This window comes from Taeniopygia guttata, chromosome 11 (assembly GCF_048771995.1).
Source record: "Taeniopygia guttata chromosome 11, bTaeGut7.mat, whole genome shotgun sequence".
NCBI classification, from domain to species: Eukaryota; Metazoa; Chordata; class Aves; order Passeriformes; family Estrildidae; genus Taeniopygia; species Taeniopygia guttata.
Genome location: NC_133036.1, coordinates 11,005,962 through 11,018,179, shown reverse-complemented (window position 1 = coordinate 11,018,179; position 12,218 = coordinate 11,005,962). Strand labels below are relative to the sequence as shown.

The window sequence follows — 12,218 nt, the reverse complement described above, 5'->3', positions numbered from 1 at the left end:
TATTTCTATGGTTTTCCCCCCCTCCACGCAGCCCCCCGAATGAATCCGACTAACTCAGAGATATGGGGCTGTGAGGGGAGGAAATAGCAGGAGAGGGAAAAGTATTCAAAAGAGGCTCTTACCCCAGGGAAGTTGGAACAGCTCTCTTTATTCTGTGGTGTCCATGGAGAGCGGGGCAAAAGAGAAAGAGCAGGAAGTTTCAGGGGTCTATATAGGTTTTGGACAGGGTGGGCTCTCCTGGCTCCCTGCCAACCCCATTGGGGCAGGGGGGAGGATCCAGGGGTTATCTTGATCAGAGCCACAGAGGCCCGGGGAAAGGGGGGACAAAAGGGTGTCCAGGAGCTCACCGTAACACCCTCTGACCCTCCACTGTCCCTGTCCCCCAGGGGTGTGGCGCTGTTCAAGGCCAGCATCATGAAGAGCCTGCGCTCGCACCAGCTAGCCGAGAAGAGGTCACTGGACCAGCTGAAGCGGCAGTGAGTGGGTTTTGGGGGGCACTGGGACCCCTCTCCCTGCACCCTGGGACCCCCCTGCGTATGGGGTGCCCCTGTGGGGTTGGGGCAGCGGGCTCTGCAGCATCCTCTCCCCCAGGATGGAGCGGATCCGAGCCAAGCAGCAGAAGTACCACCAGGAGCAGACCACCAGCCCGGAGCAGGAAGGGGCAGGTGAGAGCTGGGGGGTCCCTCCTGTGTCCCCAACCCCTCTGTGGACACACAGCTGGCACCATGACCCCTTGGCCAGTGCCCGTCCTGGTGGAGCCCCGCGCAGCGCTGTGAGGATGTCTCCCACCCCGAGTGCCCCCCAGGCAGGGTGGGTGCCCCAGCAGGGCCCTGCTCACCCCGTTGCCATCCCACAGCGCCCGGCAGCCCAGCAGACCCGTCCCGGCAGAGGCAGCGCTGGTGGCGGCCGTGGTTAGACCACGCCACAGGTACAGCCCCGGCACGGGGCCGTGAGGGGCTCAGCCCCTCACAGAGGGCACCGGGGGACACCCTGCATGTCCCCTGTCCCCAGGGCACTAACCACAGCTTCTCTGCTCCCCAGCACTAACTGGGATTGGACTGGGGGTGCCAGGCTGGGTTTGGGGTCGCCGGCGTCGCTCACGTCCGGAGGGACACCGCTGTGGGGACGCGGTGGTTGAGTCCTTGGTTTGGTGTCCCCGTGGGTGTCCTCGGTGCCAGGCAGCGGGGACAGCCTGAGGTGTGCCACCCCTGCCACGGCCCTGGCTGTGCCGTGACACCCTGTGCCCCCCCGGCAGTGCTGCATTCCGGGGAATACTTCCTCTTCGAGTCGGACAGCGAGGAGGAGGAGGAGGCGCAGGAGGAGCTGCGGCCGGGGAGGCTGAGCGCCTTCCAGGTGAGCAGGGCTGGGGCACTGCAGAGCAGCCGGAGGGCTGGCAGTGTCCCCAGGGTGCTGATGGCCCCTGTCCCCCTCCAGCTCGCCTACCAGGCCTGGGTGACCAACACCAGGACGGTGCTGCGGCAGCAGGAGGAGCCCGAGCAGCCACGGCCACCCAGTGCCAACGGCGCTGCAGGTGGGTGTGACACCCCAAAATCGGGCTGAGGGGCAGGAGGGGACACAGCCCTGCCTGGTGCCCATGGTGTGCCCTGGCAGGGCGCTCCTGGTGTGTGGGGAGACTGTCTGGTGGCTACGGTGGGGTTTGGCAGAAGCTGTGCAGCTTCTTTGGTGCCCACCCTGGTTTGTAAGGTGGATGTGGAGGGGCAGGGGATGGGGTGGTGCATGGGAGAGCCCCAAAAATGATGTTTATCCTTCTTGGGGTCTGACCTTTGAGGGGATGACACAAGGAGAGAGGTGGAGGCTGCCGAGGGGGCTGAAGGCCGGGAGGAAGAGAACGTGGAAAGTTCTGGTAGGTGGGCAGCAGGGCTGCAGTGCAGGGGGGTGCTGGGGAGGGCTGAGAGGGCACGAGTGACCCTCCACCCCTCTTTTTGCCCTGGCAGAGCGTGGCAATGTCTTGCAGCGGGCACTGAACACGCTGAGGTTCCTGTGGCTGCTGTGCCAGGCCCTGGTGGATGGGCTGACCAAGTGGTTGGACACCCAGAACCGGGAGCACACGGACATGTCCCACGTGCTGTGCCTCGAGAGATTCGTCATGGCACAGCGCCTGGCCAGGGTGAGCCCGGGGGGGACGCCGGCCTGCAGGGGGGTGGCAGCCCACGGTGGCACTGACGTCCTGCCTGCCACAGGGAGAGGAGATAAACGAGGAGTTCCCTGATGAGCTCTACGAGCTGCCCCCGGAGGAGTTCCCGCAGGAGCTGAGCCCGCCCGGCTCCTTGGCTGCGGATTCCCAAAGCGGCACTTCCAGGCAGGTGCATAGAGACCCCCCTGGCAGTGCCACAGGTGGGGCTGGGGGCTCACCCCTGCCCCTGTGGCATCCCCAGCGGGTGCCTCAGAGCTGCCCCTTCTTCCAGCAGCCAGGAGGACGTGGCTGATGCCCAGCAGTTCCTGGCCCTTCCCCAGCAGCGCCGGCGGACCGCCAGTGAGCTCCTCAGGAGCAGGTGGACAGGGGGACACGGGGACAGCGGGATGGGGACACGGGGTGGCAGGGGGCTCACCCCAGCCCTGCATCCTGCAGGAGGTTGTATGTCTCCGAGCTGGAGGAGTCGGAGCAGTTCTACCAATCCCACAACCGGTTCCTGAAGCTGCTGCTGGCCGGGTACCGCTGCGTCACCGGCCACTCCGACCTGCTCTGTTACTTCACCATCATCCTCAACAACATGGTCACAGGCTCCGTCATCTCCCTCTTCCTGCCCATCCTTATCTTCCTCTGGGCCATGCTTTCCATCCCCCGGCCCACCAAGCGCTTCTGGATGACCGCCATCCTCTTCACCGAGGTGGGCAGGGGGTGGCCAGCGAAGGGACGATGCCACCGGGCCCCGCTGCCACCCACTGACCCCAGCGTCCCCACAGATGACGGTGGTGGTGAAATACCTCTTCCAGTTTGGCTTCTTCCCCTGGAATGGCTACATCACCCTGCTGCGCTACGAGGGCAAGCCCTTCTTCCCACCACGCATCCTGGGCTTGGAGAAGTCCATCCACTACATCAAGTATGACCTCCTGCAGCTCCTGGCCCTCTTCTTCCATCGCTCCCTGCTGCTGGTGAGCCCTGGGCCGTGGGTGGCGTTTGGGGGGAGCTGGAGCTGCTCCTGGGGCTCCGGGCAGAACCCAGGGGGTGCCGGGTGCTCGGCCGTGGTTCCCCACCAGTGCTGGTGGGAGTGGATGCTGCAGGATGGGGAGCGAGGTGTGTGGGGCTGGGGTCAGCAGGACCCCTGACGTGTCCCTCCGCAGTCCTATGGGCTGTGGGACCAGGAGAAGACGACGGATGAGAAGCAGGAGAGCAAGGAAGGGGAGGAGAAGCCAGAGGAAGCCGTGTCCTCAGCATCAGCAGTGGCTGAGGAAGGGCTGGAGGCTCCAGCCCAGCCAGGAGCACTGGGAGCAGCCACGGGGCTGGAGCTGGAGCCAGAGGGCGAGTCCGTGGAGCAGGAAGAGGAGACTGAGACCACGCAGCTCCGCTTCAGGAGGAAGCAGGGGAGGAAGACGCTGGAGGTGGTTCCAGTGGAAGGTGAGCACCAGTTCCCAGCCCTCATGCCCTGCTGAGGAGCAAGGCTGGCACCCCAGGGTGCTGGGGTCGGGCAGGATGTGGCCCTGCAGGACTCTGGCTGTCACCCATGCTGTGCCTCACTTCAAGGGGGTGAGGAAGAGGAGGAGGAGGAGGTGTCAGAAGAGAGCCACGCTCAAAGGAAGCTGAAGGCGTTTGGCTTGCGGGTCAAGGGCTTCATCCTCACCAAGTGAGTCGTGGCGGTGCTGCTTTTGGGGTGGGGGCTGTGGGGTGTGGTGCCAGTCACCTGTCCCCCGTGTCCCCCGTGTCCTCCGTGTCCCCTGTCCCTGCAGGGCACAGTACATGTACCAGCCTGTGTGCAAGTTCTTCCGGGACATCCTGGACACGCAGAGCCGTGCAGCCACCGACGTCTACGCCTACATGTTCCTGGCTGACGTGGTCGACTTCATCATCATCGTCTTCGGCTTCTGGGCCTTTGGGGTGAGCAGGGAGTCCCAGCGGGCCCTGACTGTCCTGCTTGCACCCCAGGGTGCGGCCGGGCCACATGCTGACCTCTCCTGCACCCCAGAAACACACGGCGGCCGCTGACATCACCTCCTCGCTGTCGGAAAACCAAGTGCCGGAGGCTTTCCTGTTCATGATGCTCTTCCAGTTCAGCACCATGGTCATCGACCGCGCGCTCTACCTCCGCAAAACGGTGCTGGGCAAGCTCATCTTCCAGGTCACCCTGGTCTTTGGCATCCACGTCTGGATGTTCTTCATCCTGCCCTACGTCACCGAGAGGTACGTCCCAAAGATTCCACGGCACAGCGCGGCCCTCGTGTGGCACCTCGATGTCCCCGAGCCCACGGGGTGGCCCCGGCTGGTGGCTGAAGGGTGGCACGTCCCTCCCACAGGTTGTTCCGCCAAAACACGGTGGCCCAGCTGTGGTACTTTGTGAAGTGCATCTACTTTGGGCTGTCGGCCTACCAGATCCGCTGTGGCTACCCCACCCGCATCCTGGGCAACTTCCTCACCAAGAAATACAACCACCTCAACCTCTTCCTCTTCCAGGGGTACGGCACGGGGCCACAGGGGGCTCTGGGCAGCCTGAGGGTGCCCTACCACTGCCCTGTCCCCGTGTGCCCCCAGGTTCCGCCTCGTGCCCTTCCTGGTGGAGCTGCGGGCCGTCATGGACTGGGTGTGGACGGACACCACGCTGTCCCTTTCCAACTGGATGTGCGTGGAGGACATCTACGCCAACATCTTCATCATCAAGTGCAGCCGGGAGACTGAGAAGGTACATCCCCTGTGCCAGGAAGGGTCCCTCACTAAACCCCTCTCGGGAGTTTGTTGGGGTCCCCCTGAGCCCACCCTACACCGTGTGCTGTCCCCCCCGCCCCAGAAATACCCCCAGCCCAAGGGGCAGAAGAAGAAGAAGGTGGTGAAGTATGGCATGGGCGGCCTCATCATCCTCTTCCTCGTGGGCATCATCTGGTTCCCGCTGCTCTTCATGTCCCTGGTGCGCTCCGTGGTGGGCATCATCAACCACCCCATCGATGTCACCGTCAACCTCAAGCTGGGGGGGTACGAGGTGAGGATGTGGGGTGGCTGTTGGGGTGCCCGGATGGGACACCGGGGTGCCCTGCCCTGCCTGGCTGATGTCCCCCTGTCCCCACAGCCTCTGTTCAGCACGAGCTCCCAGCAGCAATACATCCAGCCCTTCACCTCTGAGGAATACGATGAGCTCACCAAAGAGTTTGAGAGCGAGCCGGTAAATCCTCCCCCGCCAACCACACCCCAAAAAAATCCCTGCTGGCTGCCCGGGGAGGGGTCTGGCAGAGCCCCCAGGGCAGGGCTGAGCCGTGTCCCCCCCGGTGGCAGGTGGCCATGCAGTTCATCAGCCTCTACGGCATGGAGGACATCGTGACTGCCCGCGTCGAGGGCAGCTCGGGCTCACTGTGGAGCATCAGCCCCCCCAGCCGCGAGCAGATGCGGCTGGAGCTGCAGAACGGCTCCTCCGACATCACCCTGCACCTCACCTGGATCTTCCAGAGGTACCTCGGGCACGGCCAGGGAGGAGCCAGCCCTGCCTGCGCCCTCCTGCCCACACCCAGCCTCTTGTGCCCGCAGGGACCTGAACAAGGGGGGCACGGTGGAGAACGCCTACGGCAAACACGACACGGACCTGGCGCCCGGCGCGCCCCAGCGCCTGGAGCTGGCCCAGCTGCTGGATGGCACCAGGGATAAGCCCGTGTGAGTGTCCCTGAGGGGGTGGCTGGACCCCTGTGCTCAGTGGGATGGTGTAACCCCCCCTTATCACTCTGCTTCCTTGCAGGGTATTGCCAAACCTCTTCCCCAAATATATCCGGGCGCCCACTGGCAGCGAAGCAGAACCCATCAAGCAGCTGCTGCCAGGTAGGTCCCAGTGTGTCCCCCCCAAGAAAACCAGCACTGGTGGCACCTCTCTGAAGACAGGGAGGACGGGAGTCCCAGTGTGTCTCTCCCTAAAACATCAGTGCTGGGGGCACAGCAGTAGCCCTGATGGTGCCAGCCCCTGCGGACAGCGAGGACACGAGTCCCACTGTGTCACTGCCCCCAAAAAACACATCCTTAAGGGCACAGCAGCCACTGTGCCGCGCCCTGACGGTGTCACCCTCTCCAGATGACTTGGACAGCTACCTGGACGTGGAGGTGCAGCTGAAACGGGAGCGCAGGGGCTCCGGCCGCGGGGAGCACTTCGTGGAGTGGTGGGTGCTGAGGCAGAAGGACGCGCCACCCCAAGAGGGCAACATCCTCCCCATGATCATCTTCAACGACAAAGTCAGCCCGCCCAGCCTGGGCTTCCTGGCTGGCTACGGGTATGTGGAGGGTGCCAGGGCGTGGTGGGGATCCGCAGGGAATTGCCGGTGGGATCCAGGACGTGTCCCGCTCTTGCAGGATCATGGGGCTCTACGTGTCCATCGTGCTGGTGATCGGCAAGTTCGTGCGGGGCTTCTTCAGCGAGATCTCCCACTCCATCATGTTCGAGGAGCTGCCCTACGTGGATCGCATCCTGAAGCTGTGCCACGACATCTTCCTGGTGCGGGAGACGGGCGAGCTGGAGCTGGAGGAGGAGCTCTACGCCAAGCTCATCTTCCTCTACCGCTCGCCCGAGACCATGATCAAGTGGACACGGGAGAAGAATTAAGGGGAAGGGGCTCCAGCCTCCCCCTGACAGGGACATCACCGCCAATGCCTTAAGCAGCCCCCCGAGCTGGGGCCGCATCCCGGCCCGGGAGGCAGTGGGATGTGGGGTTCTGGGCACTCCCGTGGAGGGAGGATGTTTCTCTGGAGGTTTTTCTTACATTGCTTTGAAGCTGTCCGACCTGCACAGACCACGTTGTGCCTTCCCGGGGAGGGGGGACAGGAGGTGGTCCCCCCACCGACTGGGCACTGCTGGCTGCCAGGTGGGGATGGGGAGGTCAAGAGCCAGCCCGTGCCCCCTCCCTGCCCCAGCCCCGCTCCAGAACCAGGTTGAATTCAAGCAATATCCCCCCCACAGCTCCAGGATGGGGGTCCTGGGTTATGGCCCCCCATGTTTGAGAGGGGGTCTGGCAGCCCCAGTTGGACTTTAGACACTTGTGACTTTGGGTTTGATTTTTTTTAAATAATTCAAATGTTTTATTTATACAGATACCGAATAAAACAAACTTGAGGCCTCCCTGGCTGACAGGCAGCTGGGGCAGGGAGGTGGGGGGAACCAGGGACCTGCACCCCAGCCCCCAGGAAATGGGGCTGGGGACTCTCCCTGCCCCTGGCTGGCACAGAAATGGGGTATAAAAGCAGCTGCCTGGGCGTCAGGAGTCCTCACCAACCCCTGGGGTATCCCTGAGGAGTGCCACCTGCCCCAGCAGTGCCACAGTGTGGGATGGGGATGTGTCCCCTGCTGTCCCCAGCCCCTTCAGCTCTCGCTGGACTCCTGGTTCTGCTGGTTCTGCTCCATCTGAGCTCTGCAAGGGACAGACACTGGATGGACACGGCCTCGGGGGCAGAGCAGGCGGGGAGGGGCCCCCCAGCCCCGGTACCTGCGGATCCTGCGCTGGCCCTCGGCGCGCACGTAGGGTGGCAGTGTGGCAAGGGGACCCTGCACGAGAGGGGCCGTGAGCCTGGGGACCCCCAGCAGCCCCGAGAACCACCCCCCTCAAGCACCCCAAAAACCTCACCAGCTCCTTGAAGGTGAGGCGGCAGCTGTAGCACAGCAGGGGGATGTAGGCAGCTTTGCTCTCAACCCTGTGGGACGAGGACAGGGACAGGGATGAGGAGGACAGGGACAGGGATGAGGACAGGGACAGGGATGAGGACAGGGACACTCAGCAGTGCCACCAAGGTGGCCTGGGAGCGGCTGTGGAATCCTGGAATGCCCCCAGCCCGTGTGCTCACCCTGCTGCTGGCTCCTCCAGGATCAGCGTGGGCTCCAGAGCCAGCTCCTCCTCTGTAAGAGCCAGGGGGTCACTGAGGGGTGCACGGCTGCTCCCCAACTCCCCCAGTGCCCTCCCCACTCACCCCCATAGGTGTCCAGGCCGCAGAGGCAGAGGAGGCAGCGCTGGGACTCGCTGTGGGCCTTGGCCGGCTCCGGGCTCAGCTTCTCCCCAGTCCTGCAGCCAAGATGGGGGTTGTGGGTGCACCCCAATCCCCCCACACCCCCAGTACCCCCACACGGACCCCCCGTACCGGTACACGGTGCTGATGGTGGAGGGGAACTCCTCCTGCAGCCCCAGCAGGAAGCGCTCGACCAGCTGGTGGATGCTGAGCTTCTCCCGGCGCTGTGGGAACCAACAGGGAGGGCAGGGCAGTGCTGGGGGTCCCGTCCCTGCCGTGGGGACACCCAGAGTGGGCTCCCCACCACGGGGAACCCCCTACCTTGGTGAAGAGGGGTGGCACGATGACGGTGGGGACGCTGAAGTAGAAGTTGTAGAAGGCGATCTCCTTGGCCGTGTAGTCCCGCATGGGTCTCACCACCATCACGTCACCGTGGCGCTGGTCCGTGAAGCCCTGTGGGCGCAGGGCTGCCAGGGGACTGTGCCACCAGCAAGCCGTGCCCCCGTGGCATCGTGTCACCGTCCCCAGCTCACCGTGTCCACGGCGAGGAAGGCGCCGCGCCCCAGGGAGAGGTTGGTGAGGAGCTTGACGGCCACGCGCGTGAGGCTCTCGCCCATCATCACCTTGGCATAGCCCCTGTCCCGCGCCGTCTGCACGATCAGGTGGGTCCTGGGGGACGAGGTGACAGCAGATCAGAGCCACCCTGCCCAGCTGGCCTCGGTGCTGGCCCTCAGCGGGGTCAGCCCCTCACCGCAGCATCTCCAGCAGCTCCTCCCGCGCCGTGGCCGTGGTTGTGGCCTCGAAGGCGCGGAGCAGCTCCTGCGTTCGGGCAGCGTCCGGCAGGTGGGGGGCGGCCGGGGGTCCTGCTGGCCTGGCCGGGGTGCTGTGACCCGGCTGAGAGGTGCCACTGTCCCCGTCCTGCCGCTGCTGCTGGATGAAGCTGTCCACAGCCTTCTTGTAGGAAGGGCCGGATGGGTTGGACGTGCTGGCGCGCTCCGGCCCCGGCTGTAAGATGGACGGGGGCAGCTCCAGCGCCTGTGGGGCAGAGAGGGATGCGGGGGAAGTTGTCCCAGTGTGTCCCCTCACCTCAGCACCTGTCCCCCTGTCACCCCAATACCTCCTCCAGGTGGATCAGGTGGTAGGGGAAGCCGGTGGCCTGCAGCAGGGTCTCCATCTGGGCCAGGGTCTGCTCCCGCTGCTCCGGGCTCTGCCTGCGCACGGCTCCCTCTGGAAGGCAGGGGGGCAGTGCCAGGGCTGCTGCCACATTCCCAGCCCCGTTCCTGGGGCCAGGGGGGCAGTGCCAGGGCTGCTGCCACATTCCCAGCCCTGTTCCTGGAGCCAGGGGGGCAGTGCCAGGGCTGCTGCCACATTCCCAGCCCCATTCCTGGGGCCAGGGACGCAACACCCTGGCCCTGGCACAGTGCAGGGGACACTGTGCTGGGGCAGGGAATGGGGCTGGGAATGTGCGAGGAATGGGCAGCAGGGCTGGGAATGGGGTACAGAACGGACAGTGGGGCAGGAAATGGGGCAGGACACAGGCAACAAGGCTGGAATGGGGAGTAGGGAATGAGGTAGGGAACAGGCAGCAGGGCAGGGAATGGGATGGGAATGGGCAGCTGGACATGGAGCAGGGAATGGGGCTGGAATGGGCAGCTGGACAGGAGCAGGGAATGCAGAGCTGGACAGGAGCAGGGAATGCACATGGACAGGAGCAGGGAATGCACAGCTGGACAGGAGCAGGGAATGCAGAGCTGGACAGGAGCAGGGAATGCACAGCTGGACAGGAGCAGGGAATGCAGAGCTGGACAGGAGCAGGGAATGCAGAGCTGGACAGGAGCAGGGAATGCACATGGACAGGAGCAGGGAATGCACATGGACAGGAGCAGCAGCGGGGCTCCCTCACCCTCAATGTAGACGAGGCCGGGGACGAAGCGGAGCCTCTTGGCCGCCTCCCGGCTGAGCCCCTGCACAGGAGTGGGGTGAGGAGTGGGGTGAGCTGTGGGGCGAGGGGGGAACGAGCCGTGTGCCCCCCGAGCCCCTCCACGTCCCCACTCTCACCTCCTGCACCTGCCGGACCATGGCACTGGAGGCCGGGCCCCCCGACACGGCCAGCAGCACCTGCAGGGACAGCGGGGACGGTCACCGGCCCTGGGGCCACCTCAGGCCCCCCGGCCCGGTCCCCCTGCTGTACCTTCTCTCCCGGGAAGATGACGCGGTTCTTGCCCAGCATGGCACGGAACTTGTGCACGAAGTACTCGCGGAAGCAGCCGCTGGGGGACACGGTGACACGGGGACTCCTGAGCCACACCCTGTGCTGACACCCCCTGACCCCATATTCTCACACCCCAAAATCCCCTTATGTCCCCCAGACCAACGTCCCTGAAAACAGCATCCTCAGGCCCCGAGATCCCAGAGATTCCATGAGCCACGTCCCCAAACGTTACTGTCCCCTCTGTTCTGTGTCAACATTCACTGTCCCCAAGCCTTGATGTTGTCTGGCCACATGTCCCAGACACCCAATGTCCCCAAACCTTAAAATCCCAGAGACCCCCAACCCCAACAACACAGTGCTCCAGACACAACGTCCCTGAGAACAAATGTCCCCAATCCCTGATGTCCCCAAGACCCAAAGCTCCCCAGCCTCCATCCTCTGGAGACTCCAAGACCCCAATTTCTGATATCCCCGATTTCTGATGTCCCAAAGCCCCAGTGTCCCCAATTTCTGACATCCCCAATTTCTGACGTCCCAAAGCCCCAGTGTCCCCAGTTTCTGATATCCCCAAGCCCTGATGTCCCCAGTTTCTGATGTCCCCAATTTCTGGTGTTCCCCATTTCTGATGTCCCCAAACCCCGATGTCCCCAGTTTCTGATGTCCCCAATTTCTGGTGTTCCCCATTTCTGATGTCCCCAAACCCCGATGTCCCCAATTTCTGACATCCCCAATTTCTCATGTCCCAAAGCCCCAGTGTCCCAAATTTCTGACGTCCCCAATTTCTCATGTCCCCAGTTTCTCATGTCCCAAAGCCTCAGTGTCCCCAATCCCTGATATCCCCAAGCCCTGATGTCCCCAGTTTCTGATGTCCCCAATTTCTGGTGTTCCCCATTTCTGATGTCCCAAAGCCCCAGTGTCCCCAATTTCTGACGTCCCAAATTTCTCATGTCCCAAAGCCCCAGTGTCCCCAGTTTCTGATATCCCCAAGCCCTGATGTCCCCAATTTCTGATGTCCCCAAGCCCTGATGTCCCCAATTTCTGACATTCCCAATTTCTGATGTCCCCAATTTCTGACACCCCCAATTTCCGCTGTCCCCAGCCCCGCCGTCCCCGCGGTCCCTCACCGGCAGAAGGGGTCCCCGACGCGGATGACGAGCGCGGCCGTGCCCTGCCCGCACTTCATGCACGTCCGGGGCTGGCTGCGGGGACACGGCCGGTCACCGGGGACACCGGGACCCGCTAAAGGGGGCGGCCCCGGTCCCCGGGCAGCACCAGGGATACCCGGGATGTTACCGGGGGGTACCGGGAGCGGCCCCGGGGGTCCGTTCCGAGGCCGGACCGGACTCACACCTGTCTGCCGGTGCGCGGCGGCGGCGCGGCGGATCCGCGTCCTCCCCGCAGCCACCGCCGCCACCCTCCACGTCGCACATGGCGGCGCCGGTGGATTCCGGTGAATCCCGGTTGGTTCCGATGGGTTCCGGTGGGTCCCGGTGGATTCCGGTGAATCCCGGTTGGTGCCAGTGGGTTCCGGTGGGTCCCGTTGGGTCCTGGTTGGTGCTGGTGGGTCCCGGTGGGTTCCGGTGGGTCCCGTTGGGTCCTGGTTGGGGCTGGTGGGTTCCGGTGGGTTCCGGTGGGTTCCGGTGGGTCCCGGTGAGTTCCGGTAACTCTCGGAGGGTCTTGCTCGGCTCGTCCCTCACTCGGCTCTCACTCGGTCCCGCTCGGCTCCGCTCGTCCCTCACTCGGCTCCGCTCGGCCCCGCACTCGGCTCCGTTCGTCCCTCACTCGGCTCCACTCGGCTCCGCTCGTCCCTCACTCGGCTCCACTCGGCTCCACTCGTCCCACACTCGGCTCCACTCGTCCCTCACTCGGCTC

At 64.3% G+C, this 12,218-nt stretch overlaps 2 protein-coding genes across 4 annotated transcripts in view; one reads left to right on the top strand and one right to left on the bottom strand.

The window, feature by feature from the left end:
* Nucleotides 1-7,254, top strand: part of PIEZO1 (piezo type mechanosensitive ion channel component 1 (Er blood group)) — a 26,905-nt gene extending 19,651 nt beyond the window's left edge. For both annotated transcript variants that reach the window (XM_072934500.1, XM_072934501.1), the window contains 24 exons: nt 387-476; nt 592-665; nt 857-928; nt 1,256-1,353; nt 1,435-1,531; nt 1,790-1,864; nt 1,956-2,128; nt 2,202-2,324; nt 2,434-2,513; nt 2,591-2,849; nt 2,926-3,114; nt 3,304-3,577; nt 3,704-3,803; nt 3,907-4,054; nt 4,143-4,357; nt 4,471-4,629; nt 4,706-4,853; nt 4,959-5,147; nt 5,235-5,327; nt 5,438-5,610; nt 5,687-5,809; nt 5,892-5,971; nt 6,219-6,414; nt 6,494-7,254. In XM_072934500.1, coding sequence (XP_072790601.1) covers nt 387-476; nt 592-665; nt 857-928; nt 1,256-1,353; nt 1,435-1,531; nt 1,790-1,864; nt 1,956-2,128; nt 2,202-2,324; nt 2,434-2,513; nt 2,591-2,849; nt 2,926-3,114; nt 3,304-3,577; nt 3,704-3,803; nt 3,907-4,054; nt 4,143-4,357; nt 4,471-4,629; nt 4,706-4,853; nt 4,959-5,147; nt 5,235-5,327; nt 5,438-5,610; nt 5,687-5,809; nt 5,892-5,971; nt 6,219-6,414; nt 6,494-6,743 — 3,478 coding nt within the window. In that variant the 3' untranslated portion in view covers nt 6,744-7,254. The remainder of the gene's footprint in view (nt 1-386; nt 477-591; nt 666-856; nt 929-1,255; nt 1,354-1,434; nt 1,532-1,789; nt 1,865-1,955; nt 2,129-2,201; nt 2,325-2,433; nt 2,514-2,590; nt 2,850-2,925; nt 3,115-3,303; nt 3,578-3,703; nt 3,804-3,906; nt 4,055-4,142; nt 4,358-4,470; nt 4,630-4,705; nt 4,854-4,958; nt 5,148-5,234; nt 5,328-5,437; nt 5,611-5,686; nt 5,810-5,891; nt 5,972-6,218; nt 6,415-6,493) is intronic.
* On the bottom strand, nt 7,188-12,170 carry CTU2 (cytosolic thiouridylase subunit 2). 2 transcript variants are annotated; one of them, XM_030282155.4, is made up of 15 exons: nt 11,697-12,170; nt 11,471-11,545; nt 10,326-10,404; nt 10,193-10,252; nt 10,038-10,098; nt 9,252-9,361; nt 8,886-9,169; nt 8,668-8,803; nt 8,456-8,587; nt 8,267-8,358; nt 8,099-8,190; nt 7,976-8,027; nt 7,759-7,825; nt 7,621-7,679; nt 7,188-7,545 (listed from the first exon to the last, which is right to left on the bottom strand). In XM_030282155.4, exons 1-15 carry the CDS (start codon nt 11,774-11,776, stop codon nt 7,497-7,499), a joined length of 1,428 nt encoding a protein of 475 aa, XP_030138015.4. In that variant the 5' UTR covers nt 11,777-12,170; the 3' UTR covers nt 7,188-7,496. The 2 variants fall into 2 exon arrangements, with proteins under 2 accessions (XP_030138015.4, XP_030138016.4); XM_030282156.4 differs by having other exon boundaries at nt 11,471-11,541; nt 11,697-11,832.
* Between the last annotated feature and the right edge of the window lie 48 nt (nt 12,171-12,218).

Coding starts and splice junctions, on each gene's coding strand:
- CTU2 (XM_030282155.4), bottom strand. CDS start 11,776: ATGTGCGACGTGGAGGGTGGCGGCGGTGGCTGCGGGGAGGACGCGGAT. Junction 8,359..8,455: donor TGCCACCCCTCTTCACCAAG/GTAGGGGGTTCC, acceptor TGGTTCCCACAG/CGCCGGGAGAAGCTCAGCAT. Junction 7,546..7,620: donor GGCCAGCGCAGGATCCGCAG/GTACCGGGGCTG, acceptor TGTCCCTTGCAG/AGCTCAGATGGAGCAGAACC.